Source organism: Haliotis rufescens, unplaced genomic scaffold, assembly GCF_023055435.1.
Source record: "Haliotis rufescens isolate VD_foot unplaced genomic scaffold, xgHalRufe1.0.p SCAF_1, whole genome shotgun sequence".
Lineage (NCBI taxonomy): Eukaryota > Metazoa > Mollusca > Gastropoda > Lepetellida > Haliotidae > Haliotis > Haliotis rufescens.
In genome coordinates this window covers 59,982,920-60,010,456 of record NW_025963779.1, presented here as the reverse complement: position 1 = coordinate 60,010,456, position 27,537 = coordinate 59,982,920, and the positions used below count along the sequence as shown (strand labels likewise).

At 40.1% G+C, this 27,537-nt stretch overlaps 1 protein-coding gene across 1 annotated transcript in view; it reads right to left on the bottom strand.

The window, feature by feature from the left end:
• LOC124145078 (multiple epidermal growth factor-like domains protein 10) overlaps positions 1–27,537 on the bottom strand; it is a 71,159-nt gene that overhangs the window by 12,053 nt on the left and 31,569 nt on the right. The window contains exons 11-22 of the mRNA XM_048398739.1: positions 26,698–26,822; positions 23,870–24,029; positions 23,128–23,243; positions 17,253–17,393; positions 16,636–16,773; positions 14,475–14,612; positions 12,314–12,451; positions 10,153–10,290; positions 7,992–8,129; positions 5,831–5,968; positions 3,670–3,807; positions 1,509–1,646 (exon numbers count right to left, since the gene is read on the bottom strand). Of these exons, the coding sequence (XP_048254696.1) occupies positions 1,509–1,646; positions 3,670–3,807; positions 5,831–5,968; positions 7,992–8,129; positions 10,153–10,290; positions 12,314–12,451; positions 14,475–14,612; positions 16,636–16,773; positions 17,253–17,393; positions 23,128–23,243; positions 23,870–24,029; positions 26,698–26,822 (1,646 nt within the window). The remainder of the gene's footprint in view (positions 1–1,508; positions 1,647–3,669; positions 3,808–5,830; positions 5,969–7,991; positions 8,130–10,152; positions 10,291–12,313; positions 12,452–14,474; positions 14,613–16,635; positions 16,774–17,252; positions 17,394–23,127; positions 23,244–23,869; positions 24,030–26,697; positions 26,823–27,537) is intronic.

Here is a 27,537-nt window from a genome sequence, read left to right as displayed (position 1 = left end):
ACCATATTATGACATCTAAGAGCATCGGTGGTATAAAAAACGGCCTTTATTCGGGGTACCTCACTGATGAGATACACCGAATAAAGACTGACCACTAATTGATGCTTCTCTTGGTTGTTTTAACGTGTGTGGTCCCAGGCTTATTCCCCGAAAACAAATTTCAGGCATTATAATCAGCCAAGAACAAACATAAACGTTCAAAGGTTATTATACAGGTCATAATGTTTAATGATTACCAGTGTAAAAGTACAAACGTAATAATAATAATAATAATAATCAGTGTTGATTTTGTTGATGGTTTTCTACTGCTGGACGGCACAGTAATGAGTAGCCTTGCTACAATAACAGGGTGTTTGGGCGGGGGAGCTTGCCTCTCACTCAACAGCTTGAATAAAATGATTTCGTAAATAAGTGTAAAATTTAATTACCAAAGAAGATACAAAATACGTGTTCGCTGAAATGTATCCCCGACGGATGTCACTGATCATGTTGTCACAAGCCATTATGGAACGAGTACTTTTTCAAGAAAGGGTTGTCTCATGTAACATTTGTTCCTTTTTCGTTGTCGATGTCCAATTTTCGACGTATATGCATCGCTTTGTTATTCCAATTTAAGGTTTAATAATATTAAACCATACAAACACAAGCGAGGTAATTTTTTCTGCTTATGTTTAGCTTTATCGCCCTAATTTTCATTTAGTGATGCTGTTGCGAGGGGCTTTATTAGTAGCATCAAACAAACATGTATAAAACCGGTATAATGCATGTGTACCAATTCTTTTCTATGATAGATGCATCTGCAGTATTCTTGCAGCTGAAACTGGAGCAAACAACCAAGCAAGACATTAGTGCTCAGTCAAAAATGAACGTTTGAGATGACTTGATCAATATTGGGCCAATCATAACCCCAATATTGGTGAAACAGTCGTTTATACAGCGTGGCATGGTCCGGAATAGTCTCCCAATGACAATTTGAGGGAGTCATGTCTACTCCTTTTGCAGCACCTAACGTAGCAGGTTACCTTTGGCGTACGCGTCTCCTGCTCATGTCCTAGACATGATACGTTGGGCAAGGGTCAGGACACCCGGCTTGCCATTGCATTCGGGTGATGTTTTGCTACTGGAAGTAATCAGTCACGGTACGTGCGGGGTGAACACAAACATTATTGTCTTGAAAGACAAAACAAAGACCAGCCTTGCACGCAAACGTCACAACTATTGTACGCAGTATGTTGCCTCGGAAATATTGTCCACTGACCTATGAACAATATGCAATGGCGTTCTCTCAGCCATAGTGATACCACCCTACATACAGACCAAACCTAAATCTGTCATGTTGCCATACGTTGACTTTCGCGTGACGTTCCTATGGACGGTTTGAGAAATGTCCATGCCTATCCAGGAGTGAATCTGGACTCATCTGAAAACATTACACGAGACCATCGGTGATTCTCACAGTTTCTATGTTCTAAACATCATTGTAGTGTAACGGAGTTCCTTCCATTTACCTTTTTCCTGACACATGTTGCCCGTCCAACCTGATTGGCAACCGCTTGGACACTGTCCAGTCTCTTGGTGACATGTGGTCCCTGTTTGACAATGTCCGCACGGCAAAGAGCATTCCTTGCCGTATGTTCCACGACACACTAATGAACATACAATAGGGATATGACTATGTGAAGGGATAAATATTCTTGGAATACTTACAATGTCGATATCATGTTGGATTGAAAGTATCTATTAATTTGCCCAACCTCAGCAATTTCAGTGCAGAGGTTCCCTCTATACTTACTAGTATCATAGTTCCAAAATACGTCATATTTTATTCTAATTTTTTATGAATAATTTTGACTTTATAAAATAAAAATAAAACAACATTACTTCTGTACATTACTCAATAATTAGTGTACTAAAAGTCTATCTCAGTCATGTTGATAGCGTTAAGCATTAAGACTACATGCATGTTTCGTCCGAAGTCTAAAATCAGTTGGCATATACGTCCGCCTTCATTGCCAAGTTTTACTTGATAAGCGTAACGCGCTCATCGTTAAGACGACAAGTCCGGACATAGAAGTAACATTTCCGAGAAAACTTATGTAAGATTAGCAACATTGTGTAAGCATTGTGTAGCTACATTAAATAAGTTATAATTGAACATGCGACCATATTATGACATCTAAGAGCATCGGTGGTATAAAAAACGGCCTTTATTCGGGGTACCTCACTGATGAGATACACCGAATAAAGACTGACCACTAATTGATGCTTCTCTTGGTTGTTTTAACGTGTGTGGTCCCAGGCTTATTCCCCGAAAACAAATTTCAGGCATTATAATCAGCCAAGAACAAACATAAACGTTCAAAGGTTATTATACAGGTCATAAGGTTTAATGATTACCAGTGTAAAAGTACAAACGTAATAATAATAATAATAATAATCAGTGTTGATTTTGTTGATGGTTTTCTACTGCTGGACGGCACAGTAATGAGTAGCCTTGCTACAATAACAGGGTGTTTGGGCGGGGGAGCTTGCCTCTCACTCAACAGCTTGAATAAAATGATTTCGTAAATAAGTGTAAAATTTAATTACCAAAGAAGATACAAAACACGTGTTCGCTGAAATGTATCCCCGACGGATGTCACTGATCATGTTGTCACAAGCCATTATGGAACGAGTACTTTTTCAAGAAAGGGTTGTCTCATGTAACATTTGTTACTTTTTCGTTGTCGATGTCCAATTTTCGACGTATATGCATCGCTTTGTTATTCTAATTTAAGGTTTAATAATATTAAACCATACAAACACAAGCGAGGTAATTTTTTCTGCTTATGTTTAGCTTTATCGCCCTAATTTTCATTTAGTGATGCTGTTGCGAGGGGCTTTATTAGTAGCATCAAACAAACATGTATAAAACCGGTATAATGCATGTGTAACAATTCTTTTCTATGATAGATGCATCTGCAGTATTCTTGCAGCTGAAACTGGAGCAAACAACCAAGCAAGACATTAGTGCTCAGTCAAAAATGAACGTTTGAGATGACTTGATCAATATTGGGCCAATCATAACCCCAATATTGGTGAAACAGTCGTTTATACAGCGTGGCATGGTCCGGAATAGTCTCCCAATGACAATTTGAGGGAGTCATGTCTACTCCTTTTGCAGCACCTAACGTAGCAGGTTACCTTTGGCGTACGCGTCTCCTGCTCATGTCCTAGACATGATACGTTGGGCAAGGGTCAGGACACCCGGCTTGCCATTGCATTCGGGTGATGTTTTGCTACTGGAAGTAATCAGTCATGGTACGTGCGGGGTGAACACAAACATTATTGTCTTGAAAGACAAAACAAAGACCAGCCTTGCACGCAAACGTCACAACTATTGTACGCAGTATGTTGCCTCGGAAATATTGTCCACTGACCTATGAACAATATGCAATGGCGTTCTCTCAGCCATAGTGATACCACCCTACATACAGACCAAACCTAAATCTGTCATGTTGCCATACGTTGACTTTCGCGTGACGTTCCTATGGACGGTTTGAGAAATGTCCATGCCTATCCAGGAGTGAATCTGGACTCATCTGAAAACATTACACGAGACCATCGGTGATTCTCACAGTTTCTATGTTCTAAACATCATTGTAGTGTAACGGAGTTCCTTCCATTTACCTTTTTCCTGACACATGTTGCCCGTCCAACCTGATTTGCAACCGCTTGGACACTGTCCAGTCTCTTGGTGACATGTGGTCCCTGTTTGACAATGTCCGCACGGCAAAGAGCATTCCTTGCCGTATGTTCCACGACACACTAATGAACATACAATAGGGATATGACTATGTGAAGGGATAAATATTCTTGGAATACTTACAATGTCGATATCATGTTGGATTGAAAGTATCTATTAATTTGCCCAACCTCAGCAATTTCAGTGCAGAGGTTCCCTCTATACTTACTAGTATCATAGTTCCAAAATACGTCATATTTTATTCTAATTTTTTATGAATAATTTTGACTTTATAAAATAAAAATAAAACAACATTACTTCTGTACATTACTCAATAATTAGTGTACTAAAAGTCTATCTCAGTCATGTTGATAGCGTTAAGCGTTAAGACTACATGCATGTTTCGTCCGAAGTCTAAAATCAGTTGGCATATACGTCCGCCTTCATTGCCAAGTTTTACTTGATAAGCGTAACGCGCTCATCGTTAAGACGACAAGTCCGGACATAGAAGTAACATTTCCGAGAAAACTTATGTAAGATTAGCAACATTGTGTAAGCATTGTGTAGCTACATTAAATAAGTTATAATTGAACATGCGACCATATTATGACATCTAAGAGCATCGGTGGTATAAAAAACGGCCTTTATTCGGGGTACCTCACTGATGAGATACACCGAATAAAGACTGACCACTAATTGATGCTTCTCTTGGTTGTTTTAACGTGTGTGGTCCCAGGCTTATTCCCCGAAAACAAATTTCAGGCATTATAATCAGCCAAGAACAAACATAAACGTTCAAAGGTTATTATACAGGTCATAAGGTTTAATGATTACCAGTGTAAAAGTACAAACGTAATAATAATAATAATAATAATCAGTGTTGATTTTGTTGATGGTTTTCTACTGCTGGACGGCACAGTAATGAGTAGCCTTGCTACAATAACAGGGTGTTTGGGCGGGGGAGCTTGCCTCTCACTCAACAGCTTGAATAAAATGATTTCGTAAATAAGTGTAAAATTTAATTACCAAAGAAGATACAAAACACGTGTTCGCTGAAATGTATCCCCGACGGATGTCACTGATCATGTTGTCACAAGCCATTATGGAACGAGTACTTTTTCAAGAAAGGGTTGTCTCATGTAACATTTGTTACTTTTTCGTTGTCGATGTCCAATTTTCGACGTATATGCATCGCTTTGTTATTCTAATTTAAGGTTTAATAATATTAAACCATACAAACACAAGCGAGGTAATTTTTTCTGCTTATGTTTAGCTTTATCGCCCTAATTTTCATTTAGTGATGCTGTTGCGAGGGGCTTTATTAGTAGCATCAAACAAACATGTATAAAACCGGTATAATGCATGTGTAACAATTCTTTTCTATGATAGATGCATCTGCAGTATTCTTGCAGCTGAAACTGGAGCAAACAACCAAGCAAGACATTAGTGCTCAGTCAAAAATGAACGTTTGAGATGACTTGATCAATATTGGGCCAATCATAACCCCAATATTGGTGAAACAGTCGTTTATACAGCGTGGCATGGTCCGGAATAGTCTCCCAATGACAATTTGAGGGAGTCATGTCTACTCCTTTTGCAGCACCTAACGTAGCAGGTTACCTTTGGCGTACGCGTCTCCTGCTCATGTCCTAGACATGATACGTTGGGCAAGGGTCAGGACACCCGGCTTGCCATTGCATTCGGGTGATGTTTTGCTACTGGAAGTAATCAGTCATGGTACGTGCGGGGTGAACACAAACATTATTGTCTTGAAAGACAAAACAAAGACCAGCCTTGCACGCAAACGTCACAACTATTGTACGCAGTATGTTGCCTCGGAAATATTGTCCACTGACCTATGAACAATATGCAATGGCGTTCTCTCAGCCATAGTGATACCACCCTACATACAGACCAAACCTAAATCTGTCATGTTGCCATACGTTGACTTTCGCGTGACGTTCCTATGGACGGTTTGAGAAATGTCCATGCCTATCCAGGAGTGAATCTGGACTCATCTGAAAACATTACACGAGACCATCGGTGATTCTCACAGTTTCTATGTTCTAAACATCATTGTAGTGTAACGGAGTTCCTTCCATTTACCTTTTTCCTGACACATGTTGCCCGTCCAACCTGATTGGCAACCGCTTGGACACTGTCCAGTCTCTTGGTGACATGTGGTCCCTGTTTGACAATGTCCGCACGGCAAAGAGCATTCCTTGCCGTATGTTCCACGACACACTAATGAACATACAATAGGGATATGACTATGTGAAGGGATAAATATTCTTGGAATACTTACAATGTCGATATCATGTTGGATTGAAAGTATCTATTAATTTGCCCAACCTCAGCAATTTCAGTGCAGAGGTTCCCTCTATACTTACTAGTATCATAGTTCCAAAATACGTCATATTTTATTCTAATTTTTTATGAATAATTTTGACTTTATAAAATAAAAATAAAACAACATTACTTCTGTACATTACTCAATAATTAGTGTACTAAAAGTCTATCTCAGTCATGTTGATAGCGTTAAGCGTTAAGACTACATGCATGTTTCGTCCGAAGTCTAAAATCAGTTGGCATATACGTCCGCCTTCATTGCCAAGTTTTACTTGATAAGCGTAACGCGCTCATCGTTAAGACGACAAGTCCGGACATAGAAGTAACATTTCCGAGAAAACTTATGTAAGATTAGCAACATTGTGTAAGCATTGTGTAGCTACATTAAATAAGTTATAATTGAACATGCGACCATATTATGACATCTAAGAGCATCGGTGGTATAAAAAACGGCCTTTATTCGGGGTACCTCACTGATGAGATACACCGAATAAAGACTGACCACTAATTGATGCTTCTCTTGGTTGTTTTAACGTGTGTGGTCCCAGGCTTATTCCCCGAAAACAAATTTCAGGCATTATAATCAGCCAAGAACAAACATAAACGTTCAAAGGTTATTATACAGGTCATAAGGTTTAATGATTACCAGTGTAAAAGTACAAACGTAATAATAATAATAATAATAATCAGTGTTGATTTTGTTGATGGTTTTCTACTGCTGGACGGCACAGTAATGAGTAGCCTTGCTACAATAACAGGGTGTTTGGGCGGGGGAGCTTGCCTCTCACTCAACAGCTTGAATAAAATGATTTCGTAAATAAGTGTAAAATTTAATTACCAAAGAAGATACAAAATACGTGTTCGCTGAAATGTATCCCCGACGGATGTCACTGATCATGTTGTCACAAGCCATTATGGAACGAGTACTTTTTCAAGAAAGGGTTGTCTCATGTAACATTTGTTACTTTTTCGTTGTCGATGTCCAATTTTCGACGTATATGCATCGCTTTGTTATTCCAATTTAAGGTTTAATAATATTAAACCATACAAACACAAGCGAGGTAATTTTTTCTGCTTATGTTTAGCTTTATCGCCCTAATTTTCATTTAGTGATGCTGTTGCGAGGGGCTTTATTAGTAGCATCAAACAAACATGTATAAAACCGGTATAATGCATGTGTACCAATTCTTTTCTATGATAGATGCATCTGCAGTATTCTTGCAGCTGAAACTGGAGCAAACAACCAAGCAAGACATTAGTGCTCAGTCAAAAATGAACGTTTGAGATGACTTGATCAATATTGGGCCAATCATAACCCCAATATTGGTGAAACAGTCGTTTATACAGCGTGGCATGGTCCGGAATAGTCTCCCAATGACAATTTGAGGGAGTCATGTCTACTCCTTTTGCAGCACCTAACGTAGCAGGTTACCTTTGGCGTACGCGTCTCCTGCTCATGTCCTAGACATGATACGTTGGGCAAGGGTCAGGACACCCGGCTTGCCATTGCATTCGGGTGATGTTTTGCTACTGGAAGTAATCAGTCACGGTACGTGCGGGGTGAACACAAACATTATTGTCTTGAAAGACAAAACAAAGACCAGCCTTGCATGCAAACGTCACAACTATTGTACGCAGTATGTTGCCTCGGAAATATTGTCCACTGACCTATGAACAATATGCAATGGCGTTCTCTCAGCCATAGTGATACCACCCTACATACAGACCAAACCTAAATCTGTCATGTTGCCATACGTTGACTTTCGCGTGACGTTCCTATGGACGGTTTGAGAAATGTCCATGCCTATCCAGGAGTGAATCTGGACTCATCTGAAAACATTACACGAGACCATCGGTGATTCTCACAGTTTCTATGTTCTAAACATCATTGTAGTGTAACGGAGTTCCTTCCATTTACCTTTTTCCTGACACATGTTGCCCGTCCAACCTGATTGGCAACCGCTTGGACACTGTCCAGTCTCTTGGTGACATGTGGTCCCTGTTTGACAATGTCCGCACGGCAAAGAGCATTCCTTGCCGTATGTTCCACGACACACTAATGAACATACAATAGGGATATGACTATGTGAAGGGATAAATATTCTTGGAATACTTACAATGTCGATATCATGTTGGATTGAAAGTATCTATTAATTTGCCCAACCTCAGCAATTTCAGTGCAGAGGTTCCCTCTATACTTACTAGTATCATAGTTCCAAAATACGTCATATTTTATTCTAATTTTTTATGAATAATTTTGACTTTATAAAATAAAAATAAAACAACATTACTTCTGTACATTACTCAATAATTAGTGTACTAAAAGTCTATCTCAGTCATGTTGATAGCGTTAAGCGTTAAGACTACATGCATGTTTCGTCCGAAGTCTAAAATCAGTTGGCATATACGTCCGCCTTCATTGCCAAGTTTTACTTGATAAGCGTAACGCGCTCATCGTTAAGACGACAAGTCCGGACATAGAAGTAACATTTCCGAGAAAACTTATGTAAGATTAGCAACATTGTGTAAGCATTGTGTAGCTACATTAAATAAGTTATAATTGAACATGCGACCATATTATGACATCTAAGAGCATCGGTGGTATAAAAAACGGCCTTTATTCGGGGTACCTCACTGATGAGATACACCGAATAAAGACTGACCACTAATTGATGCTTCTCTTGGTTGTTTTAACGTGTGTGGTCCCAGGCTTATTCCCCGAAAACAAATTTCAGGCATTATAATCAGCCAAGAACAAACATAAACGTTCAAAGGTTATTATACAGGTCATAAGGTTTAATGATTACCAGTGTAAAAGTACAAACGTAATAATAATAATAATAATAATCAGTGTTGATTTTGTTGATGGTTTTCTACTGCTGGACGGCACAGTAATGAGTAGCCTTGCTACAATAACAGGGTGTTTGGGCGGGGGAGCTTGCCTCTCACTCAACAGCTTGAATAAAATGATTTCGTAAATAAGTGTAAAATTTAATTACCAAAGAAGATACAAAATACGTGTTCGCTGAAATGTATCCCCGACGGATGTCACTGATCATGTTGTCACAAGCCATTATGGAACGAGTACTTTTTCAAGAAAGGGTTGTCTCATGTAACATTTGTTACTTTTTCGTTGTCGATGTCCAATTTTCGACGTATATGCATCGCTTTGTTATTCAAATTTAAGGTTTAATAATATTAAACCATACAAACACAAGCGAGGTAATTTTTTCTGCTTATGTTTAGCTTTATCGCCCTAATTTTCATTTAGTGATGCTGTTGCGAGGGGCTTTATTAGTAGCATCAAACAAACATGTATAAAACCGGTATAATGCATGTGTACCAATTCTTTTCTATGATAGATGCATCTGCAGTATTCTTGCAGCTGAAACTGGAGCAAACAACCAAGCAAGACATTAGTGCTCAGTCAAAAATGAACGTTTGAGATGACTTGATCAATATTGGGCCAATCATAACCCCAATATTGGTGAAACAGTCGTTTATACAGCGTGGCATGGTCCGGAATAGTCTCCCAATGACAATTTGAGGGAGTCATGTCTACTCCTTTTGCAGCACCTAACGTAGCAGGTTACCTTTGGCGTACGCGTCTCCTGCTCATGTCCTAGACATGATACGTTGGGCAAGGGTCAGGACACCCGGCTTGCCATTGCATTCGGGTGATGTTTTGCTACTGGAAGTAATCAGTCACGGTACGTGCGGGGTGAACACAAACATTATTGTCTTGAAAGACAAAACAAAGACCAGCCTTGCATGCAAACGTCACAACTATTGTACGCAGTATGTTGCCTCGGAAATATTGTCCACTGACCTATGAACAATATGCAATGGCGTTCTCTCAGCCATAGTGATACCACCCTACATACAGACCAAACCTAAATCTGTCATGTTGCCATACGTTGACTTTCGCGTGACGTTCCTATGGACGGTTTGAGAAATGTCCATGCCTATCCAGGAGTGAATCTGGACTCATCTGAAAACATTACACGAGACCATCGGTGATTCTCACAGTTTCTATGTTCTAAACATCATTGTAGTGTAACGGAGTTCCTTCCATTTACCTTTTTCCTGACACATGTTGCCCGTCCAACCTGATTGGCAACCGCTTGGACACTGTCCAGTCTCTTGGTGACATGTGGTCCCTGTTTGACAATGTCCGCACGGCAAAGAGCATTCCTTGCCGTATGTTCCACGACACACTAATGAACATACAATAGGGATATGACTATGTGAAGGGATAAATATTCTTGGAATACTTACAATGTCGATATCATGTTGGATTGAAAGTATCTATTAATTTGCCCAACCTCAGCAATTTCAGTGCAGAGGTTCCCTCTATACTTACTAGTATCATAGTTCCAAAATACGTCATATTTTATTCTAATTTTTTATGAATAATTTTGACTTTATAAAATAAAAATAAAACAACATTACTTCTGTACATTACTCAATAATTAGTGTACTAAAAGTCTATCTCAGTCATGTTGATAGCGTTAAGCGTTAAGACTACATGCATGTTTCGTCCGAAGTCTAAAATCAGTTGGCATATATGTCCGCCTTCATTGCCAAGTTTTACTTGATAAGCGTGACGCGCTCATCGTTAAGACGACAAGTCCGGACATAGAAGTAACATTTCCGAGAAAACTTATGTAAGATTAGCAACATTGTGTAAGCATTGTGTAGCTACATTAAATAAGTTATAATTGAACATGCGACCATATTATGACATCTAAGAGCATCGGTGGTATAAAAAACGGCCTTTATTCGGGGTACCTCACTGATGAGATACACCGAATAAAGACTGACCACTAATTGATGCTTCTCTTGGTTGTTTTAACGTGTGTGGTCCCAGGCTTATTCCCCGAAAACAAATTTCAGGCATTATAATCAGCCAAGAACAAACATAAACGTTCAAAGGTTATTATACAGGTCATAAGGTTTAATGATTACCAGTGTAAAAGTACAAACGTAATAATAATAATAATAATAATCAGTGTTGATTTTGTTGATGGTTTTCTACTGCTGGACGGCACAGTAATGAGTAGCCTTGCTACAATAACAGGGTGTTTGGGCGGGGGAGCTTGCCTCTCACTCAACAGCTTGAATAAAATGATTTCGTAAATAAGTGTAAAATTTAATTACCAAAGAAGATACAAAATACGTGTTCGCTGAAATGTATCCCCGACGGATGTCACTGATCATGTTGTCACAAGCCATTATGGAACGAGTACTTTTTCAAGAAAGGGTTGTCTCATGTAACATTTGTTACTTTTTCGTTGTCGATGTCCAATTTTCGACGTATATGCATCGCTTTGTTATTCTAATTTAAGGTTTAATAATATTAAACCATACAAACACAAGCGAGGTAATTTTTTCTGCTTATGTTTAGCTTTATCGCCCTAATTTTCATTTAGTGATGCTGTTGCGAGGGGCTTTATTAGTAGCATCAAACAAACATGTATAAAACCGGTATAATGCATGTGTACCAATTCTTTTCTATGATAGATGCATCTGCAGTATTCTTGCAGCTGAAACTGGAGCAAACAACCAAGCAAGACATTAGTGCTCAGTCAAAAATGAACGTTTGAGATGACTTGATCAATACTGGGCCAATCATAACCCCAATATTGGTGAAACAGTCGTTTATACAGCGTGGCATGGTCCGGAATAGTCTCCCAATGACAATTTGAGGGAGTCGTGTCTACTCCTTTTGCAGCACCTAACGTAGCAGGTTACCTTTGGCGTACGCGTCTCCTGCTCATGTCCTAGACATGATACGTTGGGCAAGGGTCAGGACACCCGGCTGGCCATTGCATTCGGGTGATGTTTTGCTACTGGAAGTAATCAGTCACGGTACGTGCGGGGTGAACACAAACATTATTGTCTTGAAAGACAAAACAAAGACCAGCCTTGCACGCAAACGTCACAACTATTGTACGCAGTATGTTGCCTCGGAAATATTGTCCACTGACCTATGAACAATATGCAATGGCGTTCTCTCAGCCATAGTGATACCACCCTACATACAGACCAAACCTAAATCTGTCATGTTGCCATACGTTGACTTTCGCGTGACGTTCCTATGGACGGTTTGAGAAATGTCCATGCCTATCCAGGAGTGAATCTGGACTCATCTGAAAACATTACACGAGACCATCGGTGATTCTCACAGTTTCTATGTTCTAAACATCATTGTAGTGTAACGGAGTTCCTTCCATTTACCTTTTTCCTGACACATGTTGCCCGTCCAACCTGATTGGCAACCGCTTGGACACTGTCCAGTCTCTTGGTGACATGTGGTCCCTGTTTGACAATGTCCGCACGGCAAAGAGCATTCCTTGCCGTATGTTCCACGACACACTAATGAACATACAATAGGGATATGACTATGTGAAGGGATAAATATTCTTGGAATACTTACAATGTCGATATCATGTTGGATTGAAAGTATCTATTAATTTGCCCAACCTCAGCAATTTCAGTGCAGAGGTTCCCTCTATACTTACTAGTATCATAGTTCCAAAATACGTCATATTTTATTCTAATTTTTTATGAATAATTTTGACTTTATAAAATAAAAATAAAACAACATTACTTCTGTACATTACTCAATAATTAGTGTACTAAAAGTCTATCTCAGTCATGTTGATAGCGTTAAGCATTAAGACTACATGCATGTTTCGTCCGAAGTCTAAAATCAGTTGGCATATACGTCCGCCTTCATTGCCAAGTTTTACTTGATAAGCGTAACGCGCTCATCGTTAAGACGACAAGTCCGGACATAGAAGTAACATTTCCGAGAAAACTTATGTAAGATTAGCAACATTGTGTAAGCATTGTGTAGCTACATTAAATAAGTTATAATTGAACATGCGACCATATTATGACATCTAAGAGCATCGGTGGTATAAAAAACGGCCTTTATTCGGGGTACCTCACTGATGAGATACACCGAATAAAGACTGACCACTAATTGATGCTTCTCTTGGTTGTTTTAACGTGTGTGGTCCCAGGCTTATTCCCCGAAAACAAATTTCAGGCATTATAATCAGCCAAGAACAAACATAAACGTTCAAAGGTTATTATACAGGTCATAAGGTTTAATGATTACCAGTGTAAAAGTACAAACGTAATAATAATAATAATAATAATCAGTGTTGATTTTGTTGATGGTTTTCTACTGCTGGACGGCACAGTAATGAGTAGCCTTGCTACAATAACAGGGTGTTTGGGCGGGGGAGCTTGCCTCTCACTCAACAGCTTGAATAAAATGATTTCGTAAATAAGTGTAAAATTTAATTACCAAAGAAGATACAAAATACGTGTTCGCTGAAATGTATCCCCGACGGATGTCACTGATCATGTTGTCACAAGCCATTATGGAACGTGTACTTTTTCAAGAAAGGGTTGTCTCATGTAACATTTGTTACTTTTTCGTTGTCGATGTCCAATTTTCGACGTATATGCATCGCTTTGTTATTCTAATTTAAGGTTTAATAATATTAAACCATACAAACACAAGCGAGGTAATTTTTTCTGCTTATGTTTAGCTTTATCGCCCTAATTTTCATTTAGTGATGCTGTTGCGAGGGGCTTTATTAGTAGCATCAAACAAACATGTATAAAACCGGTATAATGCATGTGTACCAATTCTTTTCTATGATAGATGCATCTGCAGTATTCTTGCAGCTGAAACTGGAGCAAACAACCAAGCAAGACATTAGTGCTCAGTCAAAAATGAACGTTTGAGATGACTTGATCAATATTGGGCCAATCATAACCCCAATATTGGTGAAACAGTCGTTTATACAGCGTGGCATGGTCCGGAATAGTCTCCCAATGACAATTTGAGGGAGTCATGTCTACTCCTTTTGCAGCACCTAACGTAGCAGGTTACCTTTGGCGTACGCGTCTCCTGCTCATGTCCTAGACATGATACGTTGGGCAAGGGTCAGGACACCCGGCTTGCCATTGCATTCGGGTGATGTTTTGCTACTGGAAGTAATCAGTCACGGTACGTGCGGGGTGAACACAAACATTATTGTCTTGAAAGACAAAACAAAGACCAGCCTTGCATGCAAACGTCACAACTATTGTACGCAGTATGTTGCCTCGGAAATATTGTCCACTGACCTATGAACAATATGCAATGGCGTTCTCTCAGCCATAGTGATACCACCCTACATACAGACCAAACCTAAATCTGTCATGTTGCCATACGTTGACTTTCGCGTGACGTTCCTATGGACGGTTTGAGAAATGTCCATGCCTATCCAGGAGTGAATCTGGACTCATCTGAAAACATTACACGAGACCATCGGTGATTCTCACAGTTTCTATGTTCTAAACATCATTGTAGTGTAACGGAGTTCCTTCCATTTACCTTTTTCCTGACACATGTTGCCCGTCCAACCTGATTGGCAACCGCTTGGACACTGTCCAGTCTCTTGGTGACATGTGGTCCCTGTTTGACAATGTCCGCACGGCAAAGAGCATTCCTTGCCGTATGTTCCACGACACACTAATGAACATACAATAGGGATATGACTATGTGAAGGGATAAATATTCTTGGAATACTTACAATGTCGATATCATGTTGGATTGAAAGTATCTATTAATTTGCCCAACCTCAGCACTTTCAGTGCAGAGGTTCCCTCTATACTTACTAGTATCATAGTTCCAAAATACGTCATATCTTATTCTAATTTTTTATGAATAATTTTGACTTTATAAAATAAAAATAAAACAACATTACTTCTGTACATTACTCAATAATTAGTGTACTAAAAGTCTATCTCAGTCATGTTGATAGCGTTAAGCGTTAAGACTACATGCATGTTTCGTCCGAAGTCTAAAATCAGTTGGCATATACGTCCGCCTTCATTGCCAAGTTTTACTTGATAAGCGTAACGCGCTAATCGTTAAGACGACAAGTCCGGACATAGAAGTAACATTTCCGAGAAAACTTATGTAAGATTAGCAACATTGTGTAAGCATTGTGTAGCTACATTAAATAAGTTATAATTGAACATGCGACCATATTATGACATCTAAGAGCATCGGTGGTATAAAAAACGGCCTTTATTCGGGGTACCTCACTGATGAGATACACCGAATAAAGACTGACCACTAATTGATGCTTCTCTTGGTTGTTTTAACGTGTGTGGTCCCAGGCTTATTCCCCGAAAACAAATTTCAGGCATTATAATCAGCCAAGAACAAACATAAACGTTCAAAGGTTATTATACAGGTCATAAGGTTTATTGATTACCAGTGTAAAAGTACAAACGTAATAATAATAATAATAATAATCAGTGTTGATTTTGTTGATGGTTTTCTACTGCTGGACGGCACAGTAATGAGTAGCCTTGCTACAATAACAGGGTGTTTGGGCGGGGGAGCTTGCCTCTCACTCAACAGCTTGAATAAAATGATTTCGTAAATAAGTGTAAAATTTAATTACCAAAGAAGATACAAAATACGTGTTCGCTGAAATGTATCCCCGACGGATGTCACTGATCATGTTGTCACAAGCCATTATGGAACGAGTACTTTTTCAAGAAAGTCTTGTCTCATGTAACATTTGTTACTTTTTCGTTGTCGATGTCCAATTTTCGACGTATATGCATCGCTTTGTTATTCCAATTTAAGGTTTAATAATATTAAACCATACAAACACAAGCGAGGTAATTTTTTCTGCTTATGTTTAGCTTTATCGCCCTAACTTTCAGTTAGTGATGCTGTCGCGAGGGGCTTTATTAGTAGCATCAAACAAACATGTATAAAACCGGTATAATGCATGTGTACCAATTCTTTTCTATGATAGATGCATCTGCAGTATTCTTGCAGCTGAAACTGGAGCAAACAACCAAGCAAGACATTAGTGCTCAGTCAAAAATGAACGTTTGAGATGACTTGATCAACATTGGGCCAATCATAACCCCAATATTGGTGAAACAGTCGTTTATACAGCGTGGCATGGTCCGGAATAGTCTCCCAATGACAATTTGAGGGAGTCGTGTCTACTCCTTTTGCAGCACCTAACGTAGCAGGTTACCTTTGGCGTACGCGTCTCCTGCTCATGTCCTAGACATGATACGTTGGGCAAGGGTCAGGACTCCCGGCTGGCCATTGCATTCGGGTGATGTTTTGCTACTGGAAGTAATCAGTCACGGTACGTGCGGGGTGAACACAAACATTATTGTCTTGAAAGACAAAACAAAGACCAGCCTTGCATGCAAACGTCACAACTATTGTACGCAGTATGTTGCCTCGGAAATATTGTCCACTGACCTATGAACAATATGCAGTGGCGTTCTCTCAGCCATAGTGATTCGGCCCTACATACAGATCAAACCTAAATCTGTCATGTTGCCATACGTTGACTTTCGCGTGACGTTCCTATGGACGGTTTGAGAAATGTCCATGCCTATCCAGGAGTGAATCTGGACTCATCTGAAAACATTACACGAGACCATCGGCGATTCTCACAGTTTCTATGTTCTAAACATCATTGTAGTGTAACGGAGTTCCTTCCATTTACCTTTTTCCTGACACATGTTGCCCGTCCAACCTGATTGGCAACCGCTTGGACACTGTCCAGTCTCGTGGTGACATGTGGTCCCTGTTTGACAATGTCCGCACGGCGAAGAGCATCCCTTGCCGTATGTTCCAAGACACGCTAATGAACATACATCAGGGATATTATTATGTGAAGGGATAAATATTCTTGGAATACTAACAATGTCGATATCATGTTGGATTGAAAGTATCTATTAATTTGCCCAACTTCATCACTGTCAGTGCAGAGGTTTCTTCTATACATACTAGTATCATAATTCCAAAATACATCATATTATATTCTATTTTTTTATGAATAATTTTGACTTTATAAAATAAAAATAAAACAACAGTTTTGGGTGGGTGCGAAAAAACCCATTCGCTGTCTGGGCTGCGTGTAGAGGGGCTAGGAGCCTGAGCTGATGATGAATCTAACAAGCCTAACTGTGCCAGGATCACCCAAAGTAGTGCCTTTAGTATTTTTCCCTTTTGTTCTTCAGCAGGGAGGTTCCATAGTACAGTAGTCACAATAATAAACACATATCTCTGGCACATAACAACTTCGCCCTGTTTAAGTCTGTTGAGGAGCTTTGTATTTACCTTGAGTGCAGAAGTTTCCCTTGTACCCTGCAACACACCCACCCAGGCAGGACCCCGTGGTCTTCTCGCACAGAAACACGCCACCGGCACATCGGCCACACACACTAGTACACCCAGCGCCGTATCGTCCGTCAGCACACCCTGGAAAGAAAATTGAGTAATTAGGAGACAGACCCACTGTGATTTGTATTTTGAGCTAGGTCATCATTGTTTAAACACCACCAACAGAGCAGAGAAACATAGTAAGATGGGACAGGTTATTTTAAATAGTTGAAGCGAAAATGGTGGCAAAGCAGAATTAGAAGGTTCAATTAATTCTTTCACATGTTTATTCACCTTGACAAATGAAATTGGAAACATCATAAGACAGGACAACTTTGTTCAGTAAAAAAGAGGTTGTGGGAGTATCAAAGGCAGGAAATGACCACATTGACAGGAGCAGTAAACAGACTTCTTTATTGAATGTAGCTTGGTGTAAAAACGGTACCCTAGACATTCTTTGCCTTCTTGGGTGATACCAAGTTAGCTACTGCACAGCATCTGTGCATCAGGTCGGTAGTTCGATCACCTAGCTAAATAGACTAAAATAGACTAAAAGATGGTACGGTACTTGTTGTTACCCTGCCTGGAACTCAGCATTAAGGGGAAATATGCATGTTAAACTGCGGCATGATATCTCAGTGGGCTAGCACTATAAAACTGGAATAAGTCCAGGCTAGTACGGGCAACCACACACCCGTCACGTCGTAATATAAATGCAATTATCGTAAACGTGACGTGTATCTGAATTTCACCTCAGCTCACTTTACAGAAATGTATTTTTTAAAAGTAAAAATATCATTAATACTTATCCTGGCTCACAATAATTGGATATCTATCTCTTTTCCGAAAAGAAAGTGGAAACGTCGTGAACTGTATGATCAGAGAATAGAAAAACAGCTCGCCCGAATGCAACCTTTGAGCCGCGCACCGGAAACACGTGACCAAGCAGGTATATTCGTCACTCTTGCATTCTCTTAGCTTAAGGCCGAAACACAGAGGAAGAGGGGACGGCTGGGTGGGCTTTATAGCGAATGAGTCAGGATAAGTATATATCTAACAGACACATATTTTGCCTTATCCTGACTCATACTTATTGCTTGAATCCCACGGTAGGTGGTGGGTTCTGCCTGTGTGTGTGATTCATATCAAGATTTCTTCAATTAACCCCTTTGGAATGAGATAATCTTCTGACTTCTTTATTTCCATGCGGGATACCACCTCCTTCTTGTGAAAGAGAGGAGAAAATAATTTTTCTCGCTTACTTTATACATTTAAGAGGTCATAAACTCAACACAAACGTTTTCACTCATGTTCTAACTTGCATGGACTCTCAGTCATTGGTTATGGGACAGTAACCAGACGTCAGCAAGTCTGCATGATAGTGGGTGAGTACTCGTAGGAAGGTCTATCTTCTAGTAGGCACTGTCAGTTGTTGTGTAACTACATATGGTCCAGCAACATCTTGTGTGGAGAAATCTCTGAGATAATGATAAGCAAAGACAGTGTCTGATCTCCAAAAACAACCTTCCATAATCCTCGAGATGGAGCGGTTGACGTGAAGCTCTCAGGTAGACGCTATGGCTCTCACGTTGTGCGGGTGGGATGCTGATGGTGGATTCAATCCTGCTGATTGTTCTGGAGGCTTCTGCTAAACTATTCCTGCATAACGGATGAAGTCTTATCAGCATTAAACTCTGCAGGTAGATATTTAATGCTCGATTCTTGCACGGAACAAATTGATCACATGTATTTCTGATATCTTGGCTGCTGTGGCTAGAGCCAGTAGAAATAACGTCTTCTGAGTCAGGTGTTTAAAATTAGCTTGTTGTAGAGGTTCATAAGCATTACTGGTAAGATGGTTAAACATCATATTCAAATCCCAGGCCAGGGCTCTGCATTTCTTTTGATGACTTTTAAACCTGTCTGATCTTACTAACGCTATCAATTCTGAAACCTTCATGAGCCTGATTTCGTTACCCATGGTTATTATGGAGCTGATAGCTGCTAGGTAGGTGCCTAAATTTGAACTCTTGAGATTCCTTATATATCTGAGGTGACACGAATTCTGCACTTAGTGGTGGAGTGGCTTTAACTGCTGTAAATCCCTTGGATCCCGTAAAAAGGTCACACCTCTTCCACTTATGGTCATATAGACTTCTAGTAGATCTGCAGAGCGCTAAGGATACTGCCTTGGCTGCTCTGGTTTGATGAGGTTTAACGTAATATATTCCATGCAGGAACTCCGTAGACATCTGGTCTTTGATTTACTTGCTTGGTGTGAGGATGTTTCAGAAGGTGTGGCCAGTTTGGTAGCTTCAGGGTTGGTTTCTCTGCCAATGCAATGAGCTTGGGAAACCAGGTTCTTGCCAGCAAATGAGGCGCAACCAAAAGCAGTAGTACATACTTCATGCACAATGATCTTCCGTACTATCAGATGTATCGCTGCTGTTGATGGGAACGCATGCTATCTGTCTGTTGAATCTGGTTGCAAACATATCTACTGATTTGTTGACGTGGAGATTGCTTTCGTCTGTGGACCAACGCCCCGTCCAATTAAGATCTAATAAGTGCACTAGCCAAAGCCGATTGTCGAGACACCGACGTAACGGAAGTTGTAAGTATTATATAACTGAAGCTGCATCTGGTAAATTGAGGAAGAATATATTCGGTATGAATGATCATATGAAGAATGATGATCAATACCGTGTATGGCAGTTTTACCTGAAAACTGCCTTGAAAAACGTAGAGATCATTGAGAATTTATGCGGAATCAATGTGTATATTTTCACAAATTCCCGATCATCAAATGTGAGGGATGACTTGTCTTTCCGGGTTGATCGTTGCAATGCTTCTTGTGAAGAGACGGTGGATTGCCTGTGTGTCCTGTAGGCGCTCGCATTCTTGTATCAAGGCGACGATGAAGAGTGGTGCCTCTATGTGAATTATTCCGCGTGTTGTCATCAGAGGTCTCCTGAAGATAGTTAAATAGTGCCAGGCGTCTGATGGTGCGGTTGCAGCATGACGTAAAAGTAATCATGCAAAACAATCTGTAAAATTGCACTGCATGGTTTGACCTAATTTACAGTCAGTGAAATCTTGACACGTGACAAGTAAATCATTCTGCGCAGGAAACGGGAATACTGCATTCTAGCAGAGGACAAAGTCCAAGCTCCAAACACTGACAATCCAGTGTGAACTGTTTGGTAGAAGGACAATGTGGTGTCGCGAGTGGTGTATATGCAGTCAGTTCCCTGTAGAATGTATAACGTGTGTGGCGTCGTAGCAAGTCTTTTACACGTGCATGATGCATGTAGATGACTGGAAATGGTATGCCCATCACACTGGTGACATGGAAGCAATGATTTGACTGCAGGGTTTGGATCCGTATTGAGAATTATGAAGGCAGTGAATGATGATGCCGGAACCTGGATACCATGCCGATTCTGTCGAATGCATAATCGATCGTAGACAGATTGGTACTAAGGCTTGAATATCAGACTGAGACCGTGGGTGATATGAGAGATTCCTTCGGACGAATGCGTGGAGGAGGTAGATTGCACGTAGGATATGTTCAAAGGTTGAAACTGTTCAAAGGCGTAACTAGCAACCAGGTCAGTGTGTGATGGCGACGCAGGTATATAACTCTTGGAAAAAGGTGACATGTTGTGCTTACGTTGAAGTTTGCGCGAAAGTCGGAGGCTGCACGAAGGTCCGAGTCTGCGTGAGGGTCTATGGCTGCATGAAGACCGGAAAGTGCGTGAAGAAGGAACCTGCATACCTGCGGGAAGGTCTGTGGTTGCATGAAGGCCAGAACCTTCGTGAACGTCTATGGCTGCATGAAGGCCAATGGCTGTGTGAAGCCAGAACCTGCGTGAATGTCTACGGCTGCATGATATGAACCTGCGTGAAGGTCTGGGGTTGCATGAAGGACTGGTCCTGTGTGAAGGCCTGTGGCTGCATGAAGGAGCTGTCCAAAATGAGTGGCTTTGTCTGCCTATATAGTGGTGGAACCGCTGTCTGGGGCTGCATAGAGGTGGTCGGCTGAGTGGAGGTGGTGGGCTGCCTGGAGATGGGAGGTGGTGGGCTGCCTGGAGATGGGAGGTGGTGGGCTGCCTGGAGATGGAAGGCTTCGTGCAGCTATCTTTCTTCTGTGTCTTGGAAGTAGACTTTGTTGACCCCTTTGTTAAACCCTTCACGGATGACAAAGCAATCGGTTTTGTAGTTGTTATCACCTTGTTATCCCTTAGTTGGAGACGGCTTTGATGAGGAAGAGGATGAACACTTCTTCTTCTTTGCAGGAACTGTAAGTTCTTCAAAGGGTCAGAAGAAACCGCAGGAGACTTCTTTTTTTACTTTGTAGATCACTTAAATAGGGTGTCAACACTTCCGCTACCTAGGGAATAGCTAGGAATGATCTAAAAGAACTTCTTCTCTGAAATCAAGACTGGGTCTCTTCATCTGAAGAAAGTGTAGGTGTTGAGACAACCCTCTTCTTCTATTAAGACATAATCATTACATATGATGAAATTAGGTTAATTTTGATAGGATGGCTTGGATTTCGGACCTCAGGAAAAATTTCCAAACTTCTCAGTTGTCGCGAAAATGAGAGTGACGAGTATACCAGCTTGATCACGTGTTTCCGATGCACATGCGCGGCTGAATGGGTGCGTTAGGGTGGGCTCTGGGAACACAGTTCCAGAAGTTTCCTTGACCTTTCGGAAAAGAGAGAGATAAGCAATTAGTATGAATCAGGATAAGGTCAAATCTACTATATATTTTTTCAGGGGCACAGGAATGTATGTACCATCACCATACCAACACAGTGCCTAGACCTTACATTGCCATTCCATCACCGTAGTATCACCATACCGATATCATACCATATCATCACGATACCAACACCGTGCCAAGACCTTAAATCGCCAATCCATCCCCGGAGTATCACCACACCAATACCATACAATAGCATTACCATCACCATACCAACACCACACTAACGCGATACCATCACAATGCCAACACCATATCATCACCCATACCATTACCATACATTTTCCGAACCAACACTGTCATCACCCATACCATTACCACACTAAAACCATGCCATCACTATACCATCACCGTACAAACATCAAACCAAAACAGCATACCTTTTACCGATCCAACACCACCATACCATCATACAATCACCTCACATTTACTAACATCATACCATGAAGACACCAACACCTTACCAGTACCATACCAACACTATACCATCACCATACCATGTCAATAACATCCACATATTAACACCATACCGTCGGCATAATATAACCGTACCAAAACCTTTCTGTAATCATACCATCACAATACAACAGTTTACCATCACCAAACCAATAACATCCACGTATCAACATCAGACATTCGGCATACCATAATCGTATCAAAACCGTACAATAATCATACCATCACCATACCATCACCAAACGTGTAGCAACACCTTACCCTCACCATACCTAAACCATATCAAACATCATACCATCTCCTTGAATAAAGACCAGGGATCAGCTTCACAAAGCCGTGTTATCGCTCAGACTACCTTAAGTCGTTACGCACTAAGAATTTGTGGAATAGGGCCCAGGTGGCTTGGCTAATCTATCTCAAATAAGAAAACAGTAAGACATCATATTCATACAACTATCCTTAATCTGGTACAACATGTGTCTTGTAAATGAACATGAACGTTAGTGTTGAACTTTGTAAGAAGAATCTGTCAGCAAAGCTTAATTCTTAAATGAATTAGAAACTATATGCAGGTACATACTTGTAATCTCTTTGGTTGTTTGTTTACCTGTTTCCATTGAATTTGTAGAAAAGACGTGGATCCCTGTTATTGTTTTGAATGATCCTGAGGAAAGTGTTGCTGTATGTGTAGCTTTGTCGTTTTCGGGGATCACTAGAATGCTCCTGTGAAATGAAATGTTGAATGGAGTATGTTTATATGACATCAAACGTGGACGAGACCTTTTGCATTGTGTCAGTTATCAGCGGGTTCACAACATAAGTGTATCGTACACTGTTTCAAGTTTCAGGATAATTCATTTATGTAGTAAAATGACATGGTCTGAACTGACTCATTTCAATGTATCAAGCATGAACTATAAATGGCAATACATCATGCATAACGCCAGTGCATTGCAGCTCCATTTTCTGAGTGCATATAATTGTCTGTGCCCCCTTGCAGAATATTGAAGTGAAGGTCATGAAGTGAATGTCCGAATAGGAACCACATATGATTCGCTCGGATAAGGGCTTTCAGTGAGTGAGTTGGGCTTAACGCTGATTTGAACATTGAAGGCTTGAAACACAGGTCTTCAGTACAGAAACATAATAGTATTGAGGAATTAACAAGACGTCTGTAATAAAGGAGGTAGGTTTAAACATAACCTTATCAATATGGAATATCATAAAATGTAATGACATCATGAAATACATTATTTAGTAAACCATTTGTAGATATGACCCTGTATGCATACTTGGTTTTGGCTGTACAACTATATCGATCGACACAAATAATGAAATGTGTATCCAACCTGTTAGTTCTGTCAACAATGTACAGAAAGCCATTGAAGACTGCTATGTCCATGAAGTGAGGCTTGGTCACAATGTCCGTGTAGTGTGTTTTCCTGTTGGTGCCATCCTGCTGGATGGAGTACACGTTCCCGTTGTATTCGCACCAATAGAGACGTCCGGCTTGATATGATCAGAATCATTTAAAGACGAGGAATTAAGGAATATTTACATGAAGTAACATCCTTCACGATTCAACTTTAAAACAAATAATTGATACAAATTGATTATGTTTTCATACATAGATATGGATACATACATCCATGTAATATATACTGAACCGCAAAAGAGACGTCATCATAGATAGATATGTGAGAATCCTTATTTGTCCAAACACTGTAAACATACTTTTAGACATATTAAAAAGATGAAACTTGGCAAAACTGATCTTCAAGGTTGAAATTAAAGTGTCAAATGTTCTAAAAGTGAAACACAACACTAGTCTCTGAGAAAATGGCACCATAAGTCAGTATCTCGTGTTTCCGCCTTGTGCACTGATGACTGCTGTGCAACGTCGATACATGGAATGGATGAGGTGGTTGATGAAGGCCATAGGCACTTGAGCCCACACTCTGAGGAACGCCTGACGCAGTTCAGCTGCAGGTGTCGGCCTTGGTCGGACGTCATTCAGCCGTCTTTCAATCTCGTCCCATAGGTGCTCAGTGGGATTTAAATCGGGACTGAGGGAAGGCCACTGCATGGTTCTGATGCCATTCTGCTGGAGGAAGTCTCTTGTTGCTCTCGCAGTGTGGTCACGGGCGTTATCATGCTGAAACTCGTGTTTGCAGTGACGTGCCAAATGAGGTATGGCATGTGGTCTCAAGACTTGATCAATGTACTGAACTGCTGTGATACCATAGACCCTAGACCGATGTTCTGGAAGATCACAGGGCCGACCCTCAATGCAAGACCAATTCCACCCCACACCATGATGCTCGGACCACCCCAGAGTCTCTCTCAACAACACAAGCATCCGAATAACGCTCCCCACGGCGTCGCCAAACTCTCTCTCTGCCATCTGCTTTTGAGATACAGTAGCAGCTCTCGTCTGAGAAGAGGACTCTTCTCCACTGTTGGTGGCGCCAATGCTAGTGCTGTGTTGCCCACTAAAGACCGGTCCTTGGTGTGGCCTGTGACAGTGCAGGTGTCTGCTCTTCAATCGTTGACGCACGGTGTCCGCACTAATGTGTCGCTGGTGTGTCCCCATGGTCTGTCAAGCCTTTTCCGCAGCAGTAACAAAGTGATCTTGAAGATACTATCGCAATACTGTCAACTGCTTCACGATCCCGACGTCGGATGGTGATCCTTGGTCTTCCACTACGTAGTCGGGCATCTGTAGAGTTGGTGGTCTGGTACCGCTGCTGGAGCCTGTACATGGTCCTTAGGTGGACTTCGTCCAAGGGCTTGGTGTCGCTGATTACTTGTCAATCTTGGCATGTGGTATTAATTCAATAACGAATGAATGTTATCCGTTCTGGGCGGATTTTTAAAGGGCAAGAAATGGGGGAACGCATGTGCATTTCAATTTGCATGGAACTCACGTGCATCGGGTGACCATGGCCGTTGCTGTGATGCGGTTGGGTGATCGGTTCTATTGTCATCTGCTTTGTTTTTTATCATCAAATGTCATTTTTCCGGACAAGGTAATGTTAAATTTAAGAAACTGACAATAATTACCCAGATATTTCAATGACAACTTTTCATGCATGTTACTTGGGGTTACGTTTCTTATGCGGTTCAGTATATGTAGGAATACCTATATATATAGAATACAGCCAAGGTACAGTTCACGACTAGGAAGTATATCGTTATATTACATGTCATCGTGTACATTCAACTTTGTTATGATAGATGATGTTACAATAGTGTGCATTAAAGGATAGTTAATAGTTGGTTTCTTTTGATTTTGGCTAAGCTTATTCCAGATGGAATATGCATACATTACTATATATATAGCAACTCCTGTACTATATTCCCTCTTCAAATAGCTCTGTTATGATTCTACATCTTTTCAAAATTTACTAATTTTATGGTTTTGTTTTAGTTTACTGATATATCTTCCAGTTGAACACTTGAAAACCTCTTAAAGTCGGCCGTTTATCTTGTAAAACGCTGTTGAAGATATATAATATTTAACAACTATGTAGAATATATTGTTTCACAATTTGTGATTTATACCAAACAGTATATGAATTAAATCTTTGCTCAACTCAAAATGACTCACTTCCCTCACCCGTCTAATGCTGATTTCTACATAATAAATACTACATTCACTGCAAAGATGGAGGACAGTTAGATTATCTTCTGTACATAAAGAGCATAGTTAATCATCTTTTTTTCGAATCTTATACAAAAATTCATTAACAGTAATAAGTGAATGAAATATTCAGAATGTTTTTATCTGCAGAAAACATATAACCCTGTCTTTAATTGATGTGCACTCTTTTAAAAACGTCACTCACAAGCCTTAATCATGTTTTGTTTTGTTTTCAATATCTGTTCCATAGCTTTGTTTCCATCATATATAATGGGTTGACTTGTCACCTGATCTTATTTTATTCTTAACTGTTTTCAATGAACTGGGTCTAATGGATGAAAAGGACTTTTTCATATCATTGCACTATCATTCTGCAATAAGTCAGATAAATTACCCATAACTTTTTCAAACCAGCTTCTACAAAACATAGGTTTCGTATCATCTTGAATCTGTATTTCAAAAATGGGGAGTAAATCTGTACAGCACGGGAACATTATGCTCGTTTATATGTTATATAGGTGTTGTCAAACTCACTGTTCTCGTTCATAGTAATCCCCATAGGTGCGTAAATGTCCGTTGATACGAGAGTACCTCTTCCACCTCCATCGTAGTTGCAAGAATTAATTGTGTGAGTCAAATGATCAACCCAGTACAGTTTCCTGAAAAAATAAAGCACCTACAGTGATTCATACTCAATATTGGAGCTCTTTTTAGCGATATCATTATAGATCAAGTAGCAAATAAACGGACTACCAGAAGTTTGTAAGGCAAAGCTAATCATATGATTTACTAATCCAACACAATTTAGAAAATGTCAGATGTAACTATCATGCCATAGACCTGTGACGAATGTTATTTCGCAAAGAATGGACAATTATGGGAACTCATGCAGGGATTTGAGCCCAGAACTTTAGCTTGTATTCACAACGCTGTAACCACACGTCAGCCTTCCGCTTCATTGTGTAAAGCTGTGACAATATGTAACCAAATGACATAAAGCTGGCACATGTGTGACATAAAGGTACTGATGCATGAATAGTTTAAAGAATTTAACATAAGATATTTGTAATGTCGTAGAAACATTGAATGTTTTTGTTGTTTTTCTAAACATGCAAATGAAAAACATGCAAATTTTATGTTGTGAAACTTTAGATATTTGAAAGCGAAGGTATGGTGGAAAAAAGTGCTCTCTTTATTTTACTTTCAGACAACTATTGTTCATGCACATTCTACTGATAATGATTATTGTATAAGCAATCAATTTCCTTGTCCACGTTTTCCCTGACCAAAAGATATTTTCTGTAAAATCTGCAATAACAATTACTTGGCGTAACTGTCAATTTGTAACAATTTGTAGCAAGAAAGAACGCTCTT